A 21,570-nucleotide genomic window follows, 5' to 3' on the forward strand; every position below is an offset into this window, starting at 1 on the left:
ATGCAGGGTTCCAAAGGCTTTTGGGCCATCCTCTGCTGCTTTCCCAGGCCACACGCAGGAAGCCGGATGGGAAGTGGAACAGCCGGGATACGAACCGGCGCCCATATGGGATGCTGCCGCTTGTAAAGTGAAGATCACCACTAGTCGGGTTTTGCAGGGTGCTACAGGGTGCTGCAAGATGCTGCGCCTTTAAACCGCGGCGGGGGCGTGTTTGGGGCAACGCGCCCCCGCCCCCTGGGCGTGCCCCCCACACCGGAGCCCCGCCCCGGGGTTGTAGCCGCGGCCGCGGGCAGAAGGCCCCCCGCGCTGGCGGCGGCGGCGGCTGGAGCGACAGCGGCGGCGGCTCGGCTCCTCCTGCGATCCCTCCGGCGGCGGCAGTCTGTGCGCTGCCCACGCGCACGCCCCTCTCTCCCGGCGGCGCACGGACACACGTGGGTGGGTGCGTGCGTGGGTGGCTTCGACGATGGCCCGCGCGCTGCCGCGACGTGGCGGGCAGGCCCGGGGGCGCGGGACGGCGCGGCCCGAGTGAGTCGGTAGGGAGAGGGCGAGAGCTGCTCCGCCCGGGATGGGCTCGCTGCCGCTGCCGGCGCTGCTGCTGTGGCCGCTGCTGGCGGCGGCCGCGGCGCTAGAAATCGGCCGCTTCGACCCGGAGCGCGGGCGCGGGCCGGCGCCGTGCCAGGCGGTGGCGATCCCCATGTGTCGTGGTATCGGCTACAACCTGACCCGAATGCCCAACCTGCTGGGCCACACGTCGCAGGGCGAGGCGGCCGCCGAGCTGGCCGAGTTCGCGCCGCTCGTGCAGTACGGTTGCCACGGCCACCTGCGCTTTTTCCTGTGCTCGCTCTACGCGCCCATGTGCACCGATCAGGTGTCCGCGCCCATCCCCGCCTGCCGGCCCATGTGCGAGCAGGCGCGCCTGCGCTGCGCCCCCATCATGGAACAGTTCAACTTCGGCTGGCCCGACTCGCTAGACTGCGCGCGGCTCCCCACGCGCAACGATCCGCACGCGCTCTGCATGGAGGCGCCGGAGAACGCCACGGCTGGCCCAGCCACTGAACCGCACAAGGGGCTGGGCATGTTGCCCGTGGCGCCACGGCCCGCCAGACCCCCGGGCGAGGCAGGCGTGGGCCCAGGCGCGGCGGATTCGGGTCCTGGCGGCGGCGGCGGCACCTGTGCGAACCCGGAGAAGTTCCAGTACGTAGAGAAAAGCCGCTCGTGCGCGCCGCGCTGCGGGCCTGGCGTCGAGGTATTCTGGTCTCGGCGCGACAAGGACTTCGCGCTCGTCTGGATGGCCGTGTGGTCGGCACTCTGCTTCTTCTCCACCGCCTTCACGGTGCTCACTTTCCTACTGGAGCCGCACCGCTTCCAGTACCCAGAGCGCCCCATCATCTTCCTCTCCATGTGCTACAACGTCTATTCCCTGGCGTTTCTCATTCGCGCTGTTGCGGGCGCGCAGAGCGTGGCCTGTGACCAGGAGGCGGGTGCGCTCTATGTCATCCAGGAGGGCTTGGAGAGCACAGGCTGCACGCTCGTCTTCCTGCTGCTCTACTACTTCGGCATGGCCAGCTCGCTCTGGTGGGTGGTGCTGACGCTCACCTGGTTCCTGGCAGCCGGCAAGAAGTGGGGCCACGAAGCCATCGAAGCGCATGGTAGCTACTTCCATTTGGCCGCCTGGGGCCTGCCTGCGCTCAAGACAATTATCATCCTGACCCTGCGCAAGGTGGCCGGGGACGAGCTGACGGGGCTGTGCTATGTGGCCAGCATGGACACGGCGGCGCTCACGGGCTTCGTCCTTGTGCCCTTGTCCTGCTATCTGGTGCTGGGCACCAGCTTCCTCCTGACTGGCTTCGTGGCTCTCTTCCACATTCGCAAGATCATGAAGACGGGCGGCACCAACACAGAGAAGCTAGAGAAGCTCATGGTCAAGATCGGGGTCTTCTCCATCCTCTACACTGTGCCGGCTACCTGCGTCATCGTCTGCTACGTTTATGAGCGTCTCAACATGGACTTCTGGCGCCTGCGGGCCACGGAGCAGCCCTGTGTCGCCGCCACCCTGCCTGGAGGCCGCAGGGACTGCTCCTTGCCTGGGGGCTCTGTGCCCACCGTGGCCGTGTTCATGGTCAAGATCTTCATGTCGCTGGTGGTAGGCATCACCAGTGGTGTCTGGGTGTGGAGCTCCAAGACTTTTCAGACTTGGCAGAGCTTATGCCACCGCAAGATGGCAGCTGGACGGGCGCGGGCCAAGGCCTGCAGAGCCCCTGGCAGCTATGGGCGGGGCACTCACTGCCACTATAAGGCCCCCAGCGTGGTATTGCACATGACTAAGACGGACCCTTCTCTGGACAACCCCACACACCTCTAGGGACACAGGCCTGGATGACCCCACTCCCTGTGGATGGGGTGACACCTGCTGCCCCTCCCCCAGCTAGCTGTCAAGGTCAGGCCAGGGGAACATGGTGAGGGGAGGGCTGAGGACCCAGTGAGGTGCCAAGTCTGTGTCCCCCAATTAATGCAGGGGGATGCAGGACAGCCTGATTCCCCTACAGGCACTTGGGAGAAAAGGGCAGAAGTGGGCCTGACCTGACCTTAAAGTTTATTTAATGATGTAATTTATTGTTTTTCTTTTTTTTTCCTGGAAGCTGTGACTGGAATAAATGCCCCCTTTCCCCGTGTGGCACCGCCGAGTCCTCTCTGGACTGGAAAAGAGGGAAGGTTGGAGGGATAGAGCTGGCATGGGGCAGTCATTGGGCTCTCAGGGGACCTTGAGGCTGTGTGTCACTGGAGTCCTGGAATGCCTGGTGCCTCCTTCCTCTCGCCACCTTGCCTTTGGGCAACCTCTGCTTGCCTGCCCTGTCCATGTTTCCAACCTGGGACACTGGGCTGAGGCCAACCCAGCTGTCCTTGCTATTACCTTCGTCCTTTGCTGTGCGGGTCCCAGAGATGGGGCTGGATTGGTATGTAGGCATCCTGGAAGCACAGACCTGAACTTATAGGAGGCCAGCTCTTGGGCCTGGCATGTCTCCAACTGCTATGGTCATGGGAAGATGGGAGGAGTAGACAGCAGTGGGAGAGGTGGGGGACAGCAATGTGCCAACCTGGGTGCCAGTGCAGCTCAGCTGCCGAGTGGATGTAAGTGTCCCAGAGACTCCAGACTGTTTGGGATCAGAGCCCAAGGCCCCTCTTGGCCCCTGAGACTACATACAGCCACGTGTGGGTTTTGGTGGCTGTCCCCGTGTACCTGCTCGCGCACGACCAGCACTGTTGGAGCCAGGGAGGCCACCACCATCATGCCCCTGGCCAGGGTTTGGCCCTGCTTCCAGCCAAGGGGAGGCTCCAGGGAAGGGGAAGCTCGTTCCTCGCACTGCTCACAGACCCACGGGTTGTCAGGCCACAGATTCTGTGCTCCACACCCGCCACCAGGGTCACCGGGCAGTGGATTCTATGGAGAGTCCAGCAGGGATCCCGGCTCCCTTGCAAAGGCAGATGCACTGTGGTTTCAGAGCAGGCAGCCCAAAACATATGTGGACCTTCCTGCCACCTAGCCAACGGACCACAGTTCCTTGGAACTCTCCGTGGGAAGGTCTCTGTGCTTAGTGGAGATAGTAAGGCAGGCCGGCAGTTCGGCAAGTGAGATGTTAGGGGCTGGGCTGGGTAAACTTCAGATCTGGGAAGAGAAAGCCGAGTGGAACTGGCTTTGTGTGTGAGTAGGGGGAAAGCTGAGCCTTCCCACACAGCTGCTCATCCCCTTCTCCTTGCCCACTGAGGACAGAGTTGGGGAGGTGGGGGTCACTGGTGCTTGGCTGTGCCATGCACAAGGCAAGTTGGGATGGGCTGGGGAGTGCCCAGGGCAGAGGAAGCTGGGATGGTTCCTGCTGGCCAAGAGACGTAGGAGGGAGGGCAGGATTATGCCAGCCAAGGCTTCCCTGGCCCTAGAAGATGCTTGCAGAAGTCCCAGAACCAAGCAGGAAAAGGACTTGACTCTGCCAAGGCCCGGCCCGTGACCTTCTCCCTCATTCCATAGGTAGTGACCCAACCACAGGGGGGCTTCCGGTAGGTCTGTCCACTGTGGGGAAGCTGCAGCCAGGGAAACTGGGCAGAGCAGGGAGGGTGTGTGTTTGTGCTGGGGAATGGGGAGGAGGAGACAAACACCTTCTCCCCCTTGCCCAAGAGAACCTTCCAGAGCCAAACACACATACCTCCATGACCAACATAGGTGCTCCTGATAGTACTAGTGTGCAGGGACTGGATGTCTCACTCCTGGGGACCTGGGCTCGAGCAGCAGCTGGGTGCTTCCCACAGCTACCATGACTTCAAAACAAGGAAGTGAGGCTAGTCCAGGGGCACCATGATTGATGCCACGTAAATGAGAATTCACTGCTTTTCTGAAAGTTTTCCTAGAAAACCTAGCAGATCTCCCATGCCGTTAGCAGGGAGCTGAATGGCAGGGGGACTTCCTCATGAGCTAGAGTTTATTCTGAAAGCAAAGTCAGGAGTTCCCTCAGAACCAAAGGACTACACAGGGGGCAGGCATTGTGCCATAGCTAGTATAGGTGGAGATTCAAGTCCTGGCTGCTCCACTTCCCATCCAGCTCCCCGCTATGGCCTGGGAAAGCAGTAGAGGATGACCTAAGGCCCACCTGTGCCTCCATATCCACATGGGAAAACTGGAAGAAGCTCCTGGCTCCTGTGACCATGGCCATTGTGGCTATCTGGGGAATGGACCAGCATAGTTCTTCTCTCCCACTCTTTCAAACACGTCTTTTGAAAGAATAAAGGCCCATGCAGATCCCCGCGGTAGAGCCTGCACACAGGAGCGTGCGGAGCTTGAAGGTCATGTCTCAATCCCAGGGGGTTGAGGAATGCAGCAGATGGCTCTGACCTCCAGCCAGGAACCAAGTGCGGTCAGCTGCTGGGGAGGACCCGGCTTTCAGCACGCCACCAGATCTGGGCAACACAGAGAGGAATCCAGCACAGTCGTTTCTTTATAAACACAAGTACATAATGTTTATTTGAAATTCCAATTTATTACAAGTTCACCCTTTAATGGGGCCCTTCCTCCTTTGGGACGGCTTAAAAAAACAAAATGGTTCCGATGTCCTGAAGTGGGAACGCAGGAATCGCACTACGAACAAGGACAGACTGATCTAGCACAGAGGTGGGGGAAGGCGGCGGCGGCCGTGGGACAGGGGCCAGCGAAGGGGTCCCGGGGCATGTGGGCTGCACCCGGGCGGCCTACTCCCAAGTCCCCCATGCACAGTCCCCACCAGGGAACCATCTCCTTTCACTGCAGTGCAGACAGGAGGGTCAAGGGGCTCCAGCCTTCCAGATTCCAAGTTGATAGAAAAGCAAAGAAAACCCTGTACTGTACTTCTAGCAAAATCTGTCATCACGGAGAGAAGACCGCCAAGCCTAGCCTTCCACTACCGGTGAGTGCTGGGGGGCTGGTGGGGCCTTTCCCGGCCTTCCCTCCTGGCCCTGAGGACAACGGAGGGGGAGGCGGACGGAAGAAGCGAAAGCAGCCACCGTAGTTGCGGGCAGTCAGGCAGGACAGTCCCAGTGTCGCCTCCTCGTGGGCAGGTGGTGCATGGGTCAAGGACAGGGAGTTAAGCAAACACGCCATCATATAAACCATACTGTACATGTGCCGAAGCGAGATGACAAATATTTTACAAGATGTTCTTTATACAATGTCACTGCTGAAACAAGCAACTTTCAGTAACTAGAAAAGTTGATTTAAAAACAAGGTATGCGTTTCTGCTCTGCCTGCCTCTCCTCACCCCGCTTGCCCGGCGCCCGCGGCGGGCAGCCCCAGCCAACTGAAGGGGGCATGCATGATTACAAGCAGGTCACCGGGTCCCCATGAAGTGCCTTTGTTTGGGTGTTTTTTTTTTTTTTAATTTTTGTGTTTTGTTGAGGGGGAGGGGGTGGCAGTAGCGAGAGGCATGCCACCGAGAGGAGAGGTATTCAGGAACGGCTCCAGGATGGGACCCTCTACTCCGTGAGCCCCATGCCATGATGCTGGTGAACAGACTGCGTGCGGCGCGAGTAGGCGTAGGATGTGCAGGCTTCGGCAGTGAAGGCTGCCTGGAACCCCACCCTCCCTCCCCCAGCCATGCAGCTAACGCTCTCCTGCAGCCCGCAGGGGCCTCAGGGAGGTGAGAGGAAGAGGACTCACTCATGCGCTTCTTGGAAACCCAGAAGGCAGGGTCCAGGCAACCTCTACCTGCAATGACTGCGGCCCAGAGTCAGGCTGTTCCGAGAACTCTGCAGGTCGTCCAGGGATCGTGAGGCGCCAGGGCACGGCTGGTGCTCCTGCAACCACTTCCCTCAACCCTCTCACTGCCCCTTCCTGTTCCCTCGCAGTCTCCTGCCACCCCCCGCCCCCCAACCCTCAGCAGGGCCCCGCCTCTATTTCCTCTGTCTTCGTCCCCTGGACTGTCCGACAGGTTCTGGCTCACTGTCCACTTCCTCCTCCGCAGGCCGATCGGGAAACTTCCTGCGCTTCCTGCGGACATATGGGTGGCCGGGCAGGTGCTTGTGCAGCAGGGCCACCAGGCACTGCTCCGTCTTGGCCATGCAGCTCAGCACGTGGCTGCCGTGGCAGTTGTAGAGCTCAGCATTGGTGAACACCTGCTTCATGTCACCGAGGAACTCCTGCACAGAGCGGTAGTGCCCACACGAGCACTTGTTCTGCATCGTCTGGAAGTCCATGGGGTGGGTGATCACATCGTAGTAGTCCTCAGCCTCGTCCCTCGTCACGGGCTCCCTGTTGGGCGGGTGGGAACCAGATGGAGCTGGATGCGCTGGCCTCCTCCCCTGCAGGGCCAGGGCCAGCCCACCCCGCCCCTCAGGAGCAGCGCTCACCTGAAGGGCCAGCTGAAGCGGTACTTGACCACCTTCTGCAGGATCTCCTCGCACTTCTGCAGCTCCAGGCTCTGCCGCCGGGAGCTCCGCTTGCTCTGAAGCACCTGCGCCGGAGAGAGGGGTCTTGAGTGAGGGTCCAGAGGGAAAGCATGGGGTGCGGCACATGGGTGAGAGCAAAGGTAGAGCTAGGCCCTTAGCTCTCCTGCGGCCAACATCAGCACCACCTGACAGCGCTCAGGCTGTAGCCTGCAGTGCTCCTGGCAGCCTATGAGAGGGTTCTGGGGAGGGCCCAAGACGCGAGTGCTGCAGGTACACAAAGCCAGGTGCCCCAAGCAGTCTTGCGGAAGTCGGGTATCCCCAGGATATTCCAGGCCCAGGAGCAGCAGAGATGCCTCGGCAGGGCTGGGCAAACAGGAGCTTGCTGCTCCCTAGGGTCCCGGGTAGCCCGCTCCATGCCCCATCCCAAGGGGATCTGTGAGAACAAGAGCCCCTTTTGACTCTGGGAGGCACAAGCGAGCTGTCTGACACTAGGTTGGGGGCAGGGAAGGGACGTTCCCTCCCGTGACAACTGTGGGCAGAGCCCCGCCAGCCAGTGCAGCTCCGGCATTGCGGACATTCCCACAGTGGAGCCCCGGCCCCAGAGCCCTCGAAGACACATGGCAACTATTTTAGTTCAGTTCGAACTGCTAACTTGAGGAGACGGCATGTGCAGGCCGCCCGAGGGCATGCCGGGCATAGCTGCTGCCTCTGCTCCCACCTGTCGCTGGGCAAATTCCTGGAGCCGGGGTGGGGAGTGAGGGACAAGAGGGTTAGAGGGCAGTCACTCACCAGCTCATCCACCTCGGCGTCCTCCACGGGAGCCTTGGGCCGAGCCCGTCGGCCGGGGTGCGGCTTCTTCCCTGGGCGGCGGCCGGGCCTCGGTGCTGGGGTGACTATGTTCTGCTTGGCCTGGAGCGCCTTGCGGGGTCTCACTGGGAGGAGGAGGAGGAGGGAGAATTTAGACCGGGACACTAGGGGGGCGGGGAGGAGAGGGGAATGGAAGGACAGGGACGGGCATGGTTGGGGCATGGAGGCGGGGGGGGGGGGGGTGCAGACACCAGAGAGAAAGTAGCGGCTTCCCACGCTAGCAGGTGTGCCTGCTCCTCTGTCCTTGCTCCCCTGAGGAAGCAGCAGATGAAGAGGTGCACCTCCCAGCAGCTGCCAGAGCCTGTCCGGCAGTCACTCCTTCATGGCACCTGTGCACCGTGGCTGGAGGTGCAGGCGGTTCTTGGACACACTGACCATGATGGGGCAACTGGAACTGACCTTGCCTTACGAGCCTCAGCCTGAAGGACCCGAGTTCAAGCCACAGCCCTATTCTAGCTTCCTACCAACGTGCACCTGGCAGCAGGTGATGGCTCAAATATCTTCATATCTTGTTCTTGCCTCTGGCTTGGCCCAGCCCCTGGCTGTTGTGGCCTCTTCAGGAGTGATAACAATTAAAAATGTTGGGGGGAAAAAGCAAAAGCTAAGATCTTTTAAAGGAAAATCTTCCTCTATTTTCTACCAATTGATATGGAATACCTTTCGCAGAGAGGTTGTTAAAAGGCTCATTGGAAAAGGCTCATTGTGGTGCAATACTGGCAACCCACTCTGCAGCAGCTCCACTTCCAGGGCAGCTCCCTGCTGCCGTGCCTGGGAGAGCAGTGGAGGACGCTCAGTTGGGCTCGTGCCTTCAGCCTGCTCCAGCCTGGCTGTGTGGGCATCTGGGCAGTGATCAAAGATCTGACACTCTGCTTTTCAACAAATCTTTGTAAAGAGAGCAAAGAAGGCTGCAGGGAGAGCCAAGGCAATGGGCACCAAGGAGGTAGCACCACCGCCTGCCCACCCTGCCCTGAGTAGCCAGGAAAGAGAAGAGCTGTGCCAACGCAAGACTTACATCGCAAACCAGCCACCTCGTAGTCTTCCTCCTCCTCCTCTTCTTCCTCCTCCTCTTCCTCTGAGTCACTCTCGTCATCTTCACTGTCTTCAGAGGCAGACTCTTCAGTATAATTCCTGTGAGGACGACAAAGCATGGGGTGGGGACAAGGCTTGAGCCACAGCTCTGAGCAGGGCTGGAGACCCTCGAGGCTCCCGGCTTTCAGGCAGAGACTGAACAGTCAGACCTGGCAAGGCGGGGGGACCCAAAATCTAGGCCAGGCCAGTGGCCCCATGTGTTCAACAACTGAGTTTCAACAGTTGCCTGCCTAGAGCAGGCCCACATGGCTTGGACAAGAACCAGCGGCATCAGAAATCAAGAGCGAAATGCAATCCAACCCGTTCCCACACAAAACCTGCTTACTCTGCCTCACAAAAGGAACCCAGATAATGTCGCATGTCAGGTGGTAGGAGCCGTCCCCAGCTCCGGGTGGCTTGAAGGGTAAGCAGTGGCCAGACAGGTGCTGCTGTCCCGAGATGGCCCCATTCCAGGAGGAACAGCTTGCAGATGCCCCCAAGATCAAAGCTGGTAATCCCAGCTTGGAGCAGCCGGCGTCAGGCGCAGCACTTCAGAGTGGCCCGCCCACCCTCCCATTCTTCCCCAGTAGCTGGAACAGAGGCAGTCGGCACAGAGGGACTGTGTGTGTGGGCAGATCCAACAGCTCTGCCCTTTAAAAGATGCAGTCACAGGCCCTGTGAGCCACTATTTCAGTACGGGAAACAGTGGCACTAACTCGGCAAGTATTACAAGTCTCCTCTTACAGGCCCTGCGTTGGCCTTACTGGGACCCCAGGGAGGAAAGCGACCCCTCTTCTTTCTGGGCCCCAGGCCTGAAGCCATGGGACTGAGTGAGGCAGGATGCACACAGATGCTGTCATAGCCGCCTCTCTAAGGCAGGCCGTGGGGTGCTCGACCCAGGCGAGATGATTCTCAACAGGGGGGAGAGCAAGATGAACACTGAGTAGCCAGGAAAACAAACACACGATGGAAAGGATGCACCAAGACCTGGGCCAGTGCTGTCGAGTCTCAAAGTTTGGGCAAAGAGGAGGGACAGGGCCTAGCACCTGGCGCAGTAGCCTAGTGCCTAAAGTTCTTGCCTTGCACGCACTGGGATCCCATTTGGGCGCTAGTTTGTATCCCAGCTGCTCCACTTGCCATCCAGCTCCCTGCTTGTGGCTTGGGAATGCAGCAGAGGATGGCCCAAAGTCTTGGGACCCTGCACCCACATGGGAGACCTGGAAGAAACTCCTGGCTCTGGATCAGTTCAGCTCCTGCTGTTGCAGCCACTGGGGGAGTGAACCAGCAGTGACAGCAACCTTTCCGGGTGCCCATCAACCACGTGTCAGACCAGAGGGTGTCCTAGGCTCTGGTTTCAGCCTGGCCTGATCCCCACAGTCACGGGCATTTGAAAAATGAAGCAGTGGATAGAGGAACTCAGTCTCTCTGCCTTTCAAATAAAAATTTTAAGAAATCAGGCCAGGAGCTGGCATGGTCCATGACACTGGGATTCTATATGGACATTGATTTGTGTCCTGGGAGCTCCACTTTCTGATCCACCTCCCTGCTAATGGCCTGGGAAAAGCAGTTGACAATGGCCTGAGGGTTTGGGTCCCGGCCACCCACACGGGACACCTGGATGGAGCTCCTGGCTTCAGCCTGACCCTGCCCTGGCCATTGTGACATGCGGACAGTGCACTGGTAAATAGATCTCTCTTAAACTCTGACTTTCATAATAAATCTTTAAAAAGTTAGGCTAGTGAGTTTAGGACAGGTAATGGAAAGATGGCCCTGGCAACGGACTCTAGAACAGAAGGCAGAAGACTGGTCCCCAAGACTTCAGGACACGGGACTGATCACACTGGGAAACTAATGACCACGTAACACCAGGGAGGACTCACAGCCTCGCTCTAGTCGTGACAGGTAAGGGGAGACATGTGGAGGAGGTGATGAGCATTGGCCCAAGTTTCTACACGTGAAGACATCACGTGGGCAACATGCAGGGAGGACTGTGAGAGCCATCCAGACAGTTCATGGAAAATGTGTATTAATGGATGCATCATGCCCAGATTTTGTAAATTTTTGTGTTAAAATGATCTTCCGGGAGTTGCCTGCAGTACTATTACTGAGATGGTCTGGCCAAGAGATAGCAAGCATGGCTGGCAATGAAAAGCTGGCCCATCACCATGGAGCTGAGGGAGGACCACCACCCTCAGGACCCGGACCAAAAGGATTGGCTTCTATACCAAGACCCTAAACGTAAAGCTCCTCACGGCCATCTGGGCTGAGTCACCAAAGCTCCGCTCTCACAGCTAACAGACTCCTCTTTAAAAAAAGAAAGACTCCTTACCTGCCGCGGGAGTTGCGCCGGGCCGTGGCTGGCTGGCATGCTGGGCACTGCCACTCGCCCTCGGGCACCTCGTAGAGGGCCGGCCGTAGGCAGAACAGGTGGAAGGCTTTATTGCACTCGTCACAGAGGATCAGCTTGTCGTCCTCTCCTGCAGAGAGAGGGGCACGGCAACTATCACTGGGCACCCCCACTACCACCACCACACAGCAACACACATTTTCAACAGGCCCACCCGCCCCTTTTCTCAGGTAGCCATTTTCTGAAAAGAAATGTAGCAGTTCACGTAGGCTCAGGTCTCCAGCTTACACCCTCAAGTGGTTGGCCGGTTAAGGCTCACTGGAGGGAGTCGGGGAGTGGCACACAGCCGGAAGCCCCAGGAGCAGCAGAAGTGGGCCTGCTCTTCTAAGATCCCCACTTCCCTCCCTGACAACACCTTCCCGCTTCCCAGGAAGCCACCTGGCTTCCATCTGGCTTTCTTACTTGAAGATAAACCAAATCTACTAGACATGGCTTTCTCTACTCCCTAACCTTTATATGACTTTTTCATCCCTGGAAATTAAACCTTTATCCAACTCACAGAGCAACTTTGGCCCCTGGGAAGTCAGTCAGGTGACATGTGAGTGTTCAGAGACCTCAGCTGTCCCTGGGCCTTGCTCTGCCCTGACACAAGGACCCGTTGCACCGCAAGTGACCAAGTCTCAGCTTCACTAACAGGGCTCTGCAGAGAACCTGCTCAGGACAGAGCGCCGGCTGCTCTGATGTGCACCCTAACTTGGAACGCACAGTGCTGGCTTGGATTCACTGGGATGTGATTTCCATTCTGTAGACCTTCAGAAAGTCAAATGTGTCTCACCACACTTGGGGAAAAAATCCTGACCCCCAATACACCCAGATCAGCAATTCTAACTCTACCTTTCTTCCGACAGACTTTGCATCTAGCATTTTCTGCAGACATGTCCCACTTGATACAGGCATCCAACATCCCGAGCAGAACGTGCATCCTGGAGAAGGTCTGGGCTTCCCGGATCGCTGTCTTCCACTTTTCCAGTGCAGACGCCACCTGAACAGAGACCACAGCAGGCCACCGTTACTACAATGAACACAGACAAGTGAGAACGGGCTCGGGAAACATGCTGTGAGCAGAGAACAGGTGCTTCCCCAGCCCTGCATGGGTCACTCTACAGGAGACAGTGCAAGCTTGCCAAAGGGAAAGCATGGGTCTCCTCTCCACGAAGAGACTTGGCATCATGTAAAAGTAAGAATTTGTATGTGCTGTACACGCTAGTGTGCAACTGGCAATCCTGTTTCTGCACCAGTGCCCACCACAGTCCCCAGCACAGGGCCTAGAGGGGTAACATCTACAAAGACATCTACAACCCCTACAGAGAGCACTCCTTTTGTGTCACTTCCAACTGATCGGAAATTCTGAGGTCCCAGAGCAGCCTAACTCCACCCTGGATGCTGGCCTTAACACATGCGCACTGCTTCTCCCTGTCCCCAGCCCGCATCCAACAATGCAGATAGACTTGGGGGGCATGCTGTGCACAGCATGGCAGGATACAGGAGTAAATTAGGCATGCACTGATAAACATGCACCCCCTTCTCCATAAAACATACACTCGGCCAAGTGCAATGCCCATGTCAACAGTGCCAGGATGGGGTGCTGTTCTCCCGGGGAGAAAAGGCCAGCTTAAGGGCACACGACAGGGTGGTCCTCTCAGCTAAGCTCGGTCAGTCAGAACAAGTGCTTTCAGTTGCCCCTGTTGCCCTCACTGCCTGGCCAGCACTCCACTCCTTACTCCAACCTCCCTGACAGGGTGCTCCGCCCCTGCTTCTTCCCTCTGCAGCGGCAGCTCCTAGGGCTGTGGACAGTGCAGCCACAGTGCTCAGCTGTTCTTCACGGACACACAGCTGCCAGAAAACAAGGGAGGTGCTTCTATTGAAAGAGTAACTCAAACCTCTGCAAGCGGGTCCACAGGCATGGATAGGCTTAGCGTGGGCTCTGCTGTCCTCTAGTGGACAGTCCGCCACAGTGCATACCAGTACCCAGGAACAGTTGCAATGCATCAAGCAGCACAGCTTCTCACTTCCAGATCATTTCCTGCAAGCTTTCAATTGTGGGCACCCAACAGTTCAGTTGGCCTCATTAGATTATTTTTAAACATGAAGAGATTTTGGAAATGAACTTGTTTAACCTAACTTGTTTCTTAGCATTTTAAATGATCATATAATAGGTGGCCATTTGCTAGTGGCTTCTTTTACCGAGTATGTTTCTAGGGTCAGGTACACAGCACAACACTTTATCCTATTTTATTGCGGATAATATCCCACTGTAGAGACGTATCCTACTGTATTTACTCATCAGCTGATGGACACCTGGAATGTTCCGATGTATCAGCTATTCAGAGTAAAGCTGCTTGTGTAACTTTGACTTGGTGCTTGCCATGGTAAGACTATGTCCAAAGTTCCCCACCAATTTCAGGCCAGGTCTCTTGCTTCCCAATTCAATCCGCCTGCCATCACACATCCTGGAGAGCCAGCACAGCATTCTGTCCTCCCCTAAACCAGCTCAGACTACAAGCTACCTCACTTTAAAGAGCAAACATTATCAGACACTCAAGAGTCGAAAGAACATCCCAGTCTCCTCTGATGGCATGAATTTCCCAACCAGCCAGCACATTCAAAAACAAAACTGCAACAAGCATTGAGGGGTAGGTGTTGGCACCAGGGGCGAGATGCTGCTGGGGCCTCCTGCAGCCTGCACAGGAGTGCCAGGGCGCAAGTCCTGGCTTTGCTCCCCTTCCCAGCTCCCTGCTAAGGTGCACACTGCGAGACAGTGTGGCTCTGGTGCCTGGGTCTCTGCCACCCACAGGGGAGAGACGCAGCTGGAGTTCTCAGCTCCTAGCTGTGGCCTGCCTGAGCTGCAGCTATCATGGGTGCTTGGGGAGTGAAACAGCAGATGAAAGATCATTCAAATTAGAAAAAAAGAACTGTTGAACAGCCAGGTATTTGCCTACCCAGAGCCAGGGGAAGCCTGTGAAAGCTCTCTGTGCCACAGTGCTCGATACTGGGAGCCAGATACACTTTGGCAAACCCAAACCCGCTGGCAGCCAGGTTCTTAGCAGTACTTCAAGAGACACAGGTACGGTCACATCCGGCCCCAGGCGCCTCTGTGCTCGACCCAGAAAGGGCAGCTAGCCTGTGTGGGCAGGGACACTGGCAGCCTCCCATTGGTCTCCCACAGAAGACCACTTAAAATGGAAAAACAGACAATAAAGCCACCAGGATAAATGCAACCAACATAAACAGAGCCCAGCAAAGCCCAGGACTCTGCCAAACTACCTGCTAAGTACTATCTGTCCCACTTTACTCAAGGAAAAATAAGCCATCAAATATTCGAGATAATTTGCTTTTGTAAATAAGGAAACTGAAGCCTAGATTAGAGACTGATACTAATTTATGCAACAGGGATGAGACATTCTTGGCCCTTGTTAAGTGGAAACCTTCAAAGGACAGGACTGGAAAATTCCACAGCTGTGGTGACTCTGGCTCTGGGTGGGAAGGGCAGGGCACAATGCCCTGTTGGTGCGGAACACGGCGCCCCGACTCGGTAGGCCGCCTAACGGATTTTCCGAGACACTCTTCCAGGCGTTCCATCCGCACCTCCAGGCCTCTGGAGGGCCACAGCTGAGCTGAGAGCCAGTCTCTGTGGATAAGCCTGCCGCATGATGAACAAGGAGAGGTCGCCTGGAAGGGCCCTGTCATGGAAGAGGTTTCTGTAGCACCTCACAGGCCTCAGGAGCAGAGTGACTCAGACAGCCTCCCCTTCTGCGGAGCTGCTTAGCTAGGCCAGCAGCCACGTGACAGGTGGGACCTATAGCCCAGGAAGCCAATGCATAATGCGTTACCTGCTCACCTCTCATTCTCCACGGTCCCCCAGGTGCCCCTACACAAGCCCAGACGAGGGGCTCAGAGAGGCAGGGCAGACAACAAGGTGAGTGCCAGCTCTCAGTGAGTGACACCTCCATTCCTCTGCCAGAGCTGGTACTGACCCTTCCAACTCCCTCTTCTTTTGCAGCCCTGTCCTCTGGAAAGGTCAGTCCGCCCTGGGCGTGCCTCCCTTGAGGGCAGCCTGAGGAGGCTTCTCTCCATCAGTACCTGTCAGTCTGCTATAGCTCTCTTCTGCTCCTCAGGCTTGCACACACAGGCAGAGCTTCTGGAGGGCAAGGACCCAGGGCTTCCTACTGAGCTCCCTACAACCTCCGCAGGCCAGAAGGCAGGGAGAGACAGAGAATCTTAAAATAGGGACAAGTATTCCACGTAAGATAAGGGCTGGGGGCCCGGTGCCATGGCCTAGCAGCTAAAGTCCTCGCCTTGAATGCCCCGGGATCCCATATGGGCACCGGTTCTAAACCCGGCAGCTCCATTTCCCATCCAGCTCCCTGCTTGTGGCCTGGGAAAGCAGTTGAGGACGGCCCAAAGCTTTTGGACCCTGCACCCGCATGGGAGACTCGGAAGAGGTTCCTGGTTCCCGGCTTTGGATCGGTGCAGCACCGGCCATTGCACTCACTTGGGGAGTGAATCATCGGACGGAAGATCTTCCTCTCTGTCTCTCCTCCTCTCTGTATATCTGGCTTTGTAATAAAAATAAATCTAAAAAAAAAAAAAAAAAAAAAAAAAGATGAGGGCTGGGACTTGCCTATCATGCAGCATTTTCAAATGCTTTCCTGTGCTAAGCATTCTTTAGTTGAAATTTAATATACGACACAAAGCGGAGGTGATAGTTAATAACTAATTAATTAATAAGGCAAAGAGACAGGCAGATTTTCTATCTGTTGATTTATCCCAGGAATATCTGCAATAGCCGTGACCGAGCCAGCTTGAAGCCAGGAGCAGGGAACTCAATCCAAGCTTCCCACAGAGGTGGCAGGGAGCCAATTACTTAAATCCATCAATGAATCAAAGGTTGCAGTTGGCGCTGACATTCTACAAGGACATTGGTTCAAGTTCTAGCTGCTCCACTTTCCACCCAGCTCGCTGCTGACACACTTGGGCCCTGCCCCTCGTGGGAATATCAGGTTGGATCTTGGACTCCTGGATTCAGTCTGATCCAACCCTGGCTGTTCCAGCTATTTGGGGGAGTTCTCAGTGGATGGAAGATCTCTGTCTCTTCTTTTACTCTGTAACTCTACTTTCAACTACCGTTGCCACCCACTTGGGGTGGTAGTTCTTGATTCCTGGATGAAGTTCTTGATTCCCGGGTCATACCCAACCATTGTGACCATCTGGGAAGTAGATCAACAGATGAAGATTGATATGATCTCTCTCTAACTCTACTTTCAAATAATAAAGAAAACTCTGGGTCTGGCACGGTAGCCTAGTGGCTGAAGTTCTCACCTTGCATGTGCCAGGATTATATATGGGCACCAGTTCTAATCCCAGCGACACAATGCTTCCCTGCTTGTGGCCTGGAAAAGCAGTCAAGGACGGCCCAAAAGCCTTGGGACCTTGTGCTCGTGTGGGAGACCTGGAAGAAGCTTTGGATCAGCTTAGCTCTGGCCGATGTGGCCACTTGAGGAGTGAATCATTGGACGGAGGATCTTCCTCTCTGTCTCTCTTTTTCTCAAATCCTTTCTGATAAAAATAAAATGAATCTTAAAATCAACCAACCAACCAACCAACCAAACAAACCCACAATGAAATGCCACTTCATCAAGGACTCAGAACCCATCAGTGCTGCGAGACCTGGAGGAAGCTCCTGGCTCCTGGCTTTGGGTCAGCTCTGCTCTGGCTGATGCAGCTGCTTGGGGAGTGAATCAATGGATGGAATATCTTCCTGTCTCTCCTTTTAGAAAAATTTTTATCCTTTCTAATAAAAGTAAAATAAACCTTAAAACCAACCAACCAAACAAAAAACCACAACAAGATGCCACTTCATCAAGCACTCAGAACCCATCAGTGCCGCGAGGATGAGGAGACGTGAGGACCCCGATGGTGTGATAGTTGGCCTCTGTGGGAAATATCCAAGTGATCTGTCAAAACATTAAGACCAAGTGACCATATGACCCAGCAATTCACTCAGAGATACAGCAGCGCTGTCCACAACAGCCGAAAGGCAGTAGCCCCATCAGCAGATGGAAGCTCATGTATGGCACATGCTTACATGGTACAGAAAGGAACGTGCAGGTTGCTGTCCTTGGTCTTAACACTCCTGGAATCTCCTACCAGGAGTGGCTTCTGGTGTTTGTAGGGAGCCCTTCTGATTGCCCCTGGGTTCATGTTGCAGGATGACCTAGGGTGCCCACCCCTCTCCCCGGGATAACCTCAGGATGGGGCTGATCACCAGAAAGACCCAAGCAAGGACAGCTGGAACTTTGCAGATCTGTCCCTGGCCTCCAGGGAAGAAGAAAACAAGGACCCAGGGGTTCAAGTTCCACGATTTCTGCACGGCAAGGCAGGGTAAGTTTCAGGGTGATGAACACATCTGGGTGTTTGAAAAGGCAGAAAGGGTATAGCTGTTCTGTGGGCCATGCTAGGCCTGGTTGTTTCTGAGCTGCATCCTTTATGACAACACAGTAAGCCTACATAAAACACCTTCGTGAGTTCTGCGAGCCATTTCAGCAAATTATCAATCCTGAGGGGGCAGTGACTGTGCGAACCTTCAACCTATAAGCAGGGAAAGATGGCTACAGGAGTGTCTGAATGAAAGCAACCTGTGGGACCACATCCCTTACCGTGTAGACCTGAAGCAGTTCAAGCAGTGTGGAGGTCAATCATGGGACCCAGTGGTGCTGGCCAAGAACTGCCCAAAACCTCACTGAGCTTGTGTCCAACAGAGTGTAGTGTGTATCAACAATTATAACATACAGTATATTAACTGGCTTTACAAAAGAATTCTGGTGTGTGCTATGACGCAAATCTTGAAGACCTGCTAAATGCAATAAGGCAGCCACAAAAGGTCACATACTGCAGCAGGCACCCAGAGCAGTCAAGTTGTAAAGTGGGAAAAGCAGAGCTGGCGCTGAACTTGAGCTGTGGTTATGCAACAAGGTGGAGGAATCCACCATGGTGGGAGAGTTTGGGGAGGGGTGGGGAGAACCCAAGTACCTATGAAACTGTGTCACATAATACAATGTAATTAATGAATTAAAAATAATAAATAATTAAAAAAAAAAAGCAGAGCTGGCGGCTGCAGAAGGGCAAGTGGCAAGCTGGTGCCCAACAGGACACAGTATTTTGGGAAGACAAAAGGTGCTGGAGAAGGATGGTGCCAACAGCTACATAACTGCACATGTGAAAGTGGTCAATGATACATTAGGTGTATTTTGCCACAAATTATAGATTTTTAAAGCCAACACTACCACCTTTTAAAAATAGAATTAAGTTATTACTTACACAACGAAGTTAATTGTTGCTGAGGGTATGTTGGAGCCTTTAATTGATCGGGTTGATAATCTGATGGTTCTGCCCTCGGACCGGACAGGGTCCCTCCAGGAAGCTGAGGAACTAGACTGGACTATAAGATGTTGGACTCTATGTCTAGTTTATGCTTGCAAAGAAGGAATCTCAACTGTACTTGATCAGTGGATATGCAACAAGGTGGAATATTCCACATGGGGGGAGGGCGGGGGGGGGAGGGGTGGGGTGATTCCCAGTTCCAACGAAACTGTATCACATAATACAATGTAAACAATGAATAAAAAAAAAAAAAATAAAAAAATAGAATTAAGTTGTGCTTATAGAATGGGGCTAGGAATACAGCCATTCTGTTGTCCACACACCAGTTTGAAAATCACATATTTAACAGAAAATTATTAAGCAGGGAAATAAATGTGACATGAGCTCAGAGCAGCTAAAAAGCACGGAGTTATGACTGTAGTAAAGCACCATCGCACACCACAGCTGCAGGACTAATACCTTTGCCTCCTCTGCCATTTTCTTCTCTTCGTCCACTTCCTCGGTTTTTGCTGAGTCTTCACTTTGCACTTTTCTTCTTTTTTGCTTGGGAGCCATGAAGCCTTGGAGAAATTTCTTTATGACACTGGCCTGAAGGGCAATGACACACTCACCAAAATCCTTCAATTTCTCTAATGAAATGACCTACATGGAACGAAAGTACAAACAGACTGAGGGAAGGCTGAGAGAAAGGTGGAAGGATCCCATCCCAAGCTAAGTTCAAGTCCACCTAGAATCACGGGGCAAAAGGGCCAATCACTCATTGAAATGACGAGACAGAATTGTTTGGGTTGAATAACTTCAAAACATCATCAGGAACCATAAATATACTAAAATCATTTCTGTTCTAGAGAATATGTATGTGTGTGTATGTGCGTGTGTATAAAGCCACGTGGTGGATATGCATATAATTTACTACTTGTCTTGAGACAGATTATGTAAAATATATATGTGTGTGTATGTGTATATATGTATAAATGTATGGAATACACTTATAAACTAAGGGAAATGGGGGATATAACATAACAAAGGCCACATCAACTCTGAGAACACAGACCACAATGAATGCTGTGGTCCCTCAGTGTCCACAAGGCAACTGGGCCAAGTCTCAGGCACTAAAATCTATGGGTGCTCACATCCCTTCCATAAAACCCACGCACATCCTCCCCCACACCGAAATCATCTCTAGCCGACTTTTAACATATCCACAGTGTGGATGTGTGTGAACAGCCGTTGTAGTGCACTGTTCAAGAAATCTGCCCCACAGAAAAATTCTGTCCATCTTCAGTACTGACTGGTTTTCCTACAAATATTTTTTTAAATCTAAAGTTGGCCTAATCATGGATACAGAACCCACAGATACAGACTAACATTATTAATAGGAAAAGACACAAATGTTACAATGTCGAATGATGCAGACTTTAAGTTTTCCAAGCAGCAAATAACTTTCTTTTTTTTTTTTTTTTTTTTTTTTTTAAAGATTTATTTTATTTTTTATTACAAAGTCAGATATACTGAGAGGAGGAGAGATAGAGAGGAAATGCAGCTGCCGGGACTAGAACCAGCGGCCATATGGGATCAAGGCGAGGACCTTAGCCACCAGGCCACACCGCCAAGCCCAGCAAATAACTTTCAGAGGGTACCTGATGGGCAGTGCTTTCCAGCCTTCTCTCCAGTTTTGATACCTAAATGTGCCTCGTGTGGGTCTCCACAACACTGCCTAGGGGTCTATCTGTGCAGTAAATGGGCAATCTTAAAGAACAAGGCGCCCAGCATCAGCTGCCTCTCCTGTGCCGGCAGCTGTGAAGGACATATAGATGCAGCACCCAGGCCAAAGCGCAGACCCCACAGGGCCAGATGCACTGAACACTGTTAACACACTTACAGCAACAACCAGCTTCCCATTCACTAACTGAAAAGCTCATCTTGAACAAAGATTCTACACCAACTCTTACGTTTCCTAGATACCAAGAGAAGATGATGCAAAACATACACACATGGAGGACTGCTTGTTCCATACATACCTTTCAACCAAAACCCAAACATGATTTAGATGGTCACCAGGAAACAATCCGATCCCACTCCAAACTGAGCCTCCAGCAGTGACAGCTCCCAAACGGCACCCTCTCCTCTCCTGTTCTTACCCGGGCTTCAAACTCGGATGTTTCCTCCACATAGCCAAGTCCTCCTTTCTGTAACCTTGTTGCAACTTCAATGAGATCACTCCTGAGAAAATTTAAGAGCTCCTGGTTGCCATCACAGGATTTCAGACCCAGATTCGGTTTCCGAGCCAGATGAATAGAGTGAATAATGTCCTGGTACCTATAAGAGGTGGGGCAGGTAAAGTCATTGTTGCACGTGCGTTCATCAAGTCTGAATCACACCAGTGATATGCCTGCTATTGCTCCCGAGTCCAGCACTATTGCAGTCTGTCCTAAAGGGTGTTTACTTTCTCTCTTTGAGCCTAAATTCAGTCATGAAAATAATTATGTGCTCAGAAGAGCCCTGCAGCCAAAATCTTGGCTTTGACAGAAACGTTGATTAAACAGAAAAGACACTATCAATGTAGATGGAGTAGTTACTATTTGATAGATAGAACAAGTTTGTTTTTTTAATCAAGATATAATTCATTTAATGCAAAACTCATCATTTTAAAGCATACATTTCATTTGTTTTCATGCTGTGAAACCATCACAATTCCAAAACGTTCCCAACAGGGCTAACTCTATACCTTCTCAGCAGCTGTCACTCCCAGCGCGTCCCTCTTCCCCAGCCCCTACCAAGCCCTAATCCACTTTGCTTCTAGCACTGGCCTACGTGCAATCACAGTGTGCGCTTTGGGTATGGCTTCTTACATCATGTTTTCAAGGCTCACCCCACGTCACCCCCTCTGCAGCTGCTTGGATATGTCCTATTCTGTGAACCCACCCACCAACTGAGGGCATTGT

At 54.0% G+C, this 21,570-nt stretch overlaps 2 protein-coding genes across 2 annotated transcripts in view; one reads left to right on the plus strand and one right to left on the minus strand.

The window, feature by feature from the left end:
* Positions 1-317: 317 nt before the first annotated feature.
* On the plus strand, positions 318-2,722 carry FZD9 (frizzled class receptor 9). The gene has a single exon (XM_004586990.2). It carries the CDS (start codon positions 566-568, stop codon positions 2,360-2,362), a length of 1,797 nt encoding a protein of 598 aa, XP_004587047.2. The 5' UTR covers positions 318-565; the 3' UTR covers positions 2,363-2,722.
* A 2,517-nt stretch (positions 2,723-5,239) lies between these two features.
* The window catches only part of BAZ1B (bromodomain adjacent to zinc finger domain 1B), a 52,707-nt gene continuing 36,376 nt past the window's right edge, over positions 5,240-21,570 (minus strand). Inside the window, exons 12-19 of the mRNA XM_004586991.2 lie at positions 20,767-20,944; positions 19,085-19,267; positions 12,080-12,227; positions 11,168-11,315; positions 8,783-8,898; positions 7,693-7,835; positions 6,865-6,968; positions 5,240-6,766 (exon numbers count right to left, since the gene is read on the minus strand). Coding sequence (XP_004587048.1) covers positions 6,409-6,766; positions 6,865-6,968; positions 7,693-7,835; positions 8,783-8,898; positions 11,168-11,315; positions 12,080-12,227; positions 19,085-19,267; positions 20,767-20,944 — 1,378 coding nt within the window. The 3' untranslated portion in view covers positions 5,240-6,408. The remainder of the gene's footprint in view (positions 6,767-6,864; positions 6,969-7,692; positions 7,836-8,782; positions 8,899-11,167; positions 11,316-12,079; positions 12,228-19,084; positions 19,268-20,766; positions 20,945-21,570) is intronic.

This window comes from Ochotona princeps, chromosome 24, assembly GCF_030435755.1.
Source record: "Ochotona princeps isolate mOchPri1 chromosome 24, mOchPri1.hap1, whole genome shotgun sequence".
Taxonomy (NCBI): Eukaryota; Metazoa; Chordata; class Mammalia; order Lagomorpha; family Ochotonidae; genus Ochotona; species Ochotona princeps.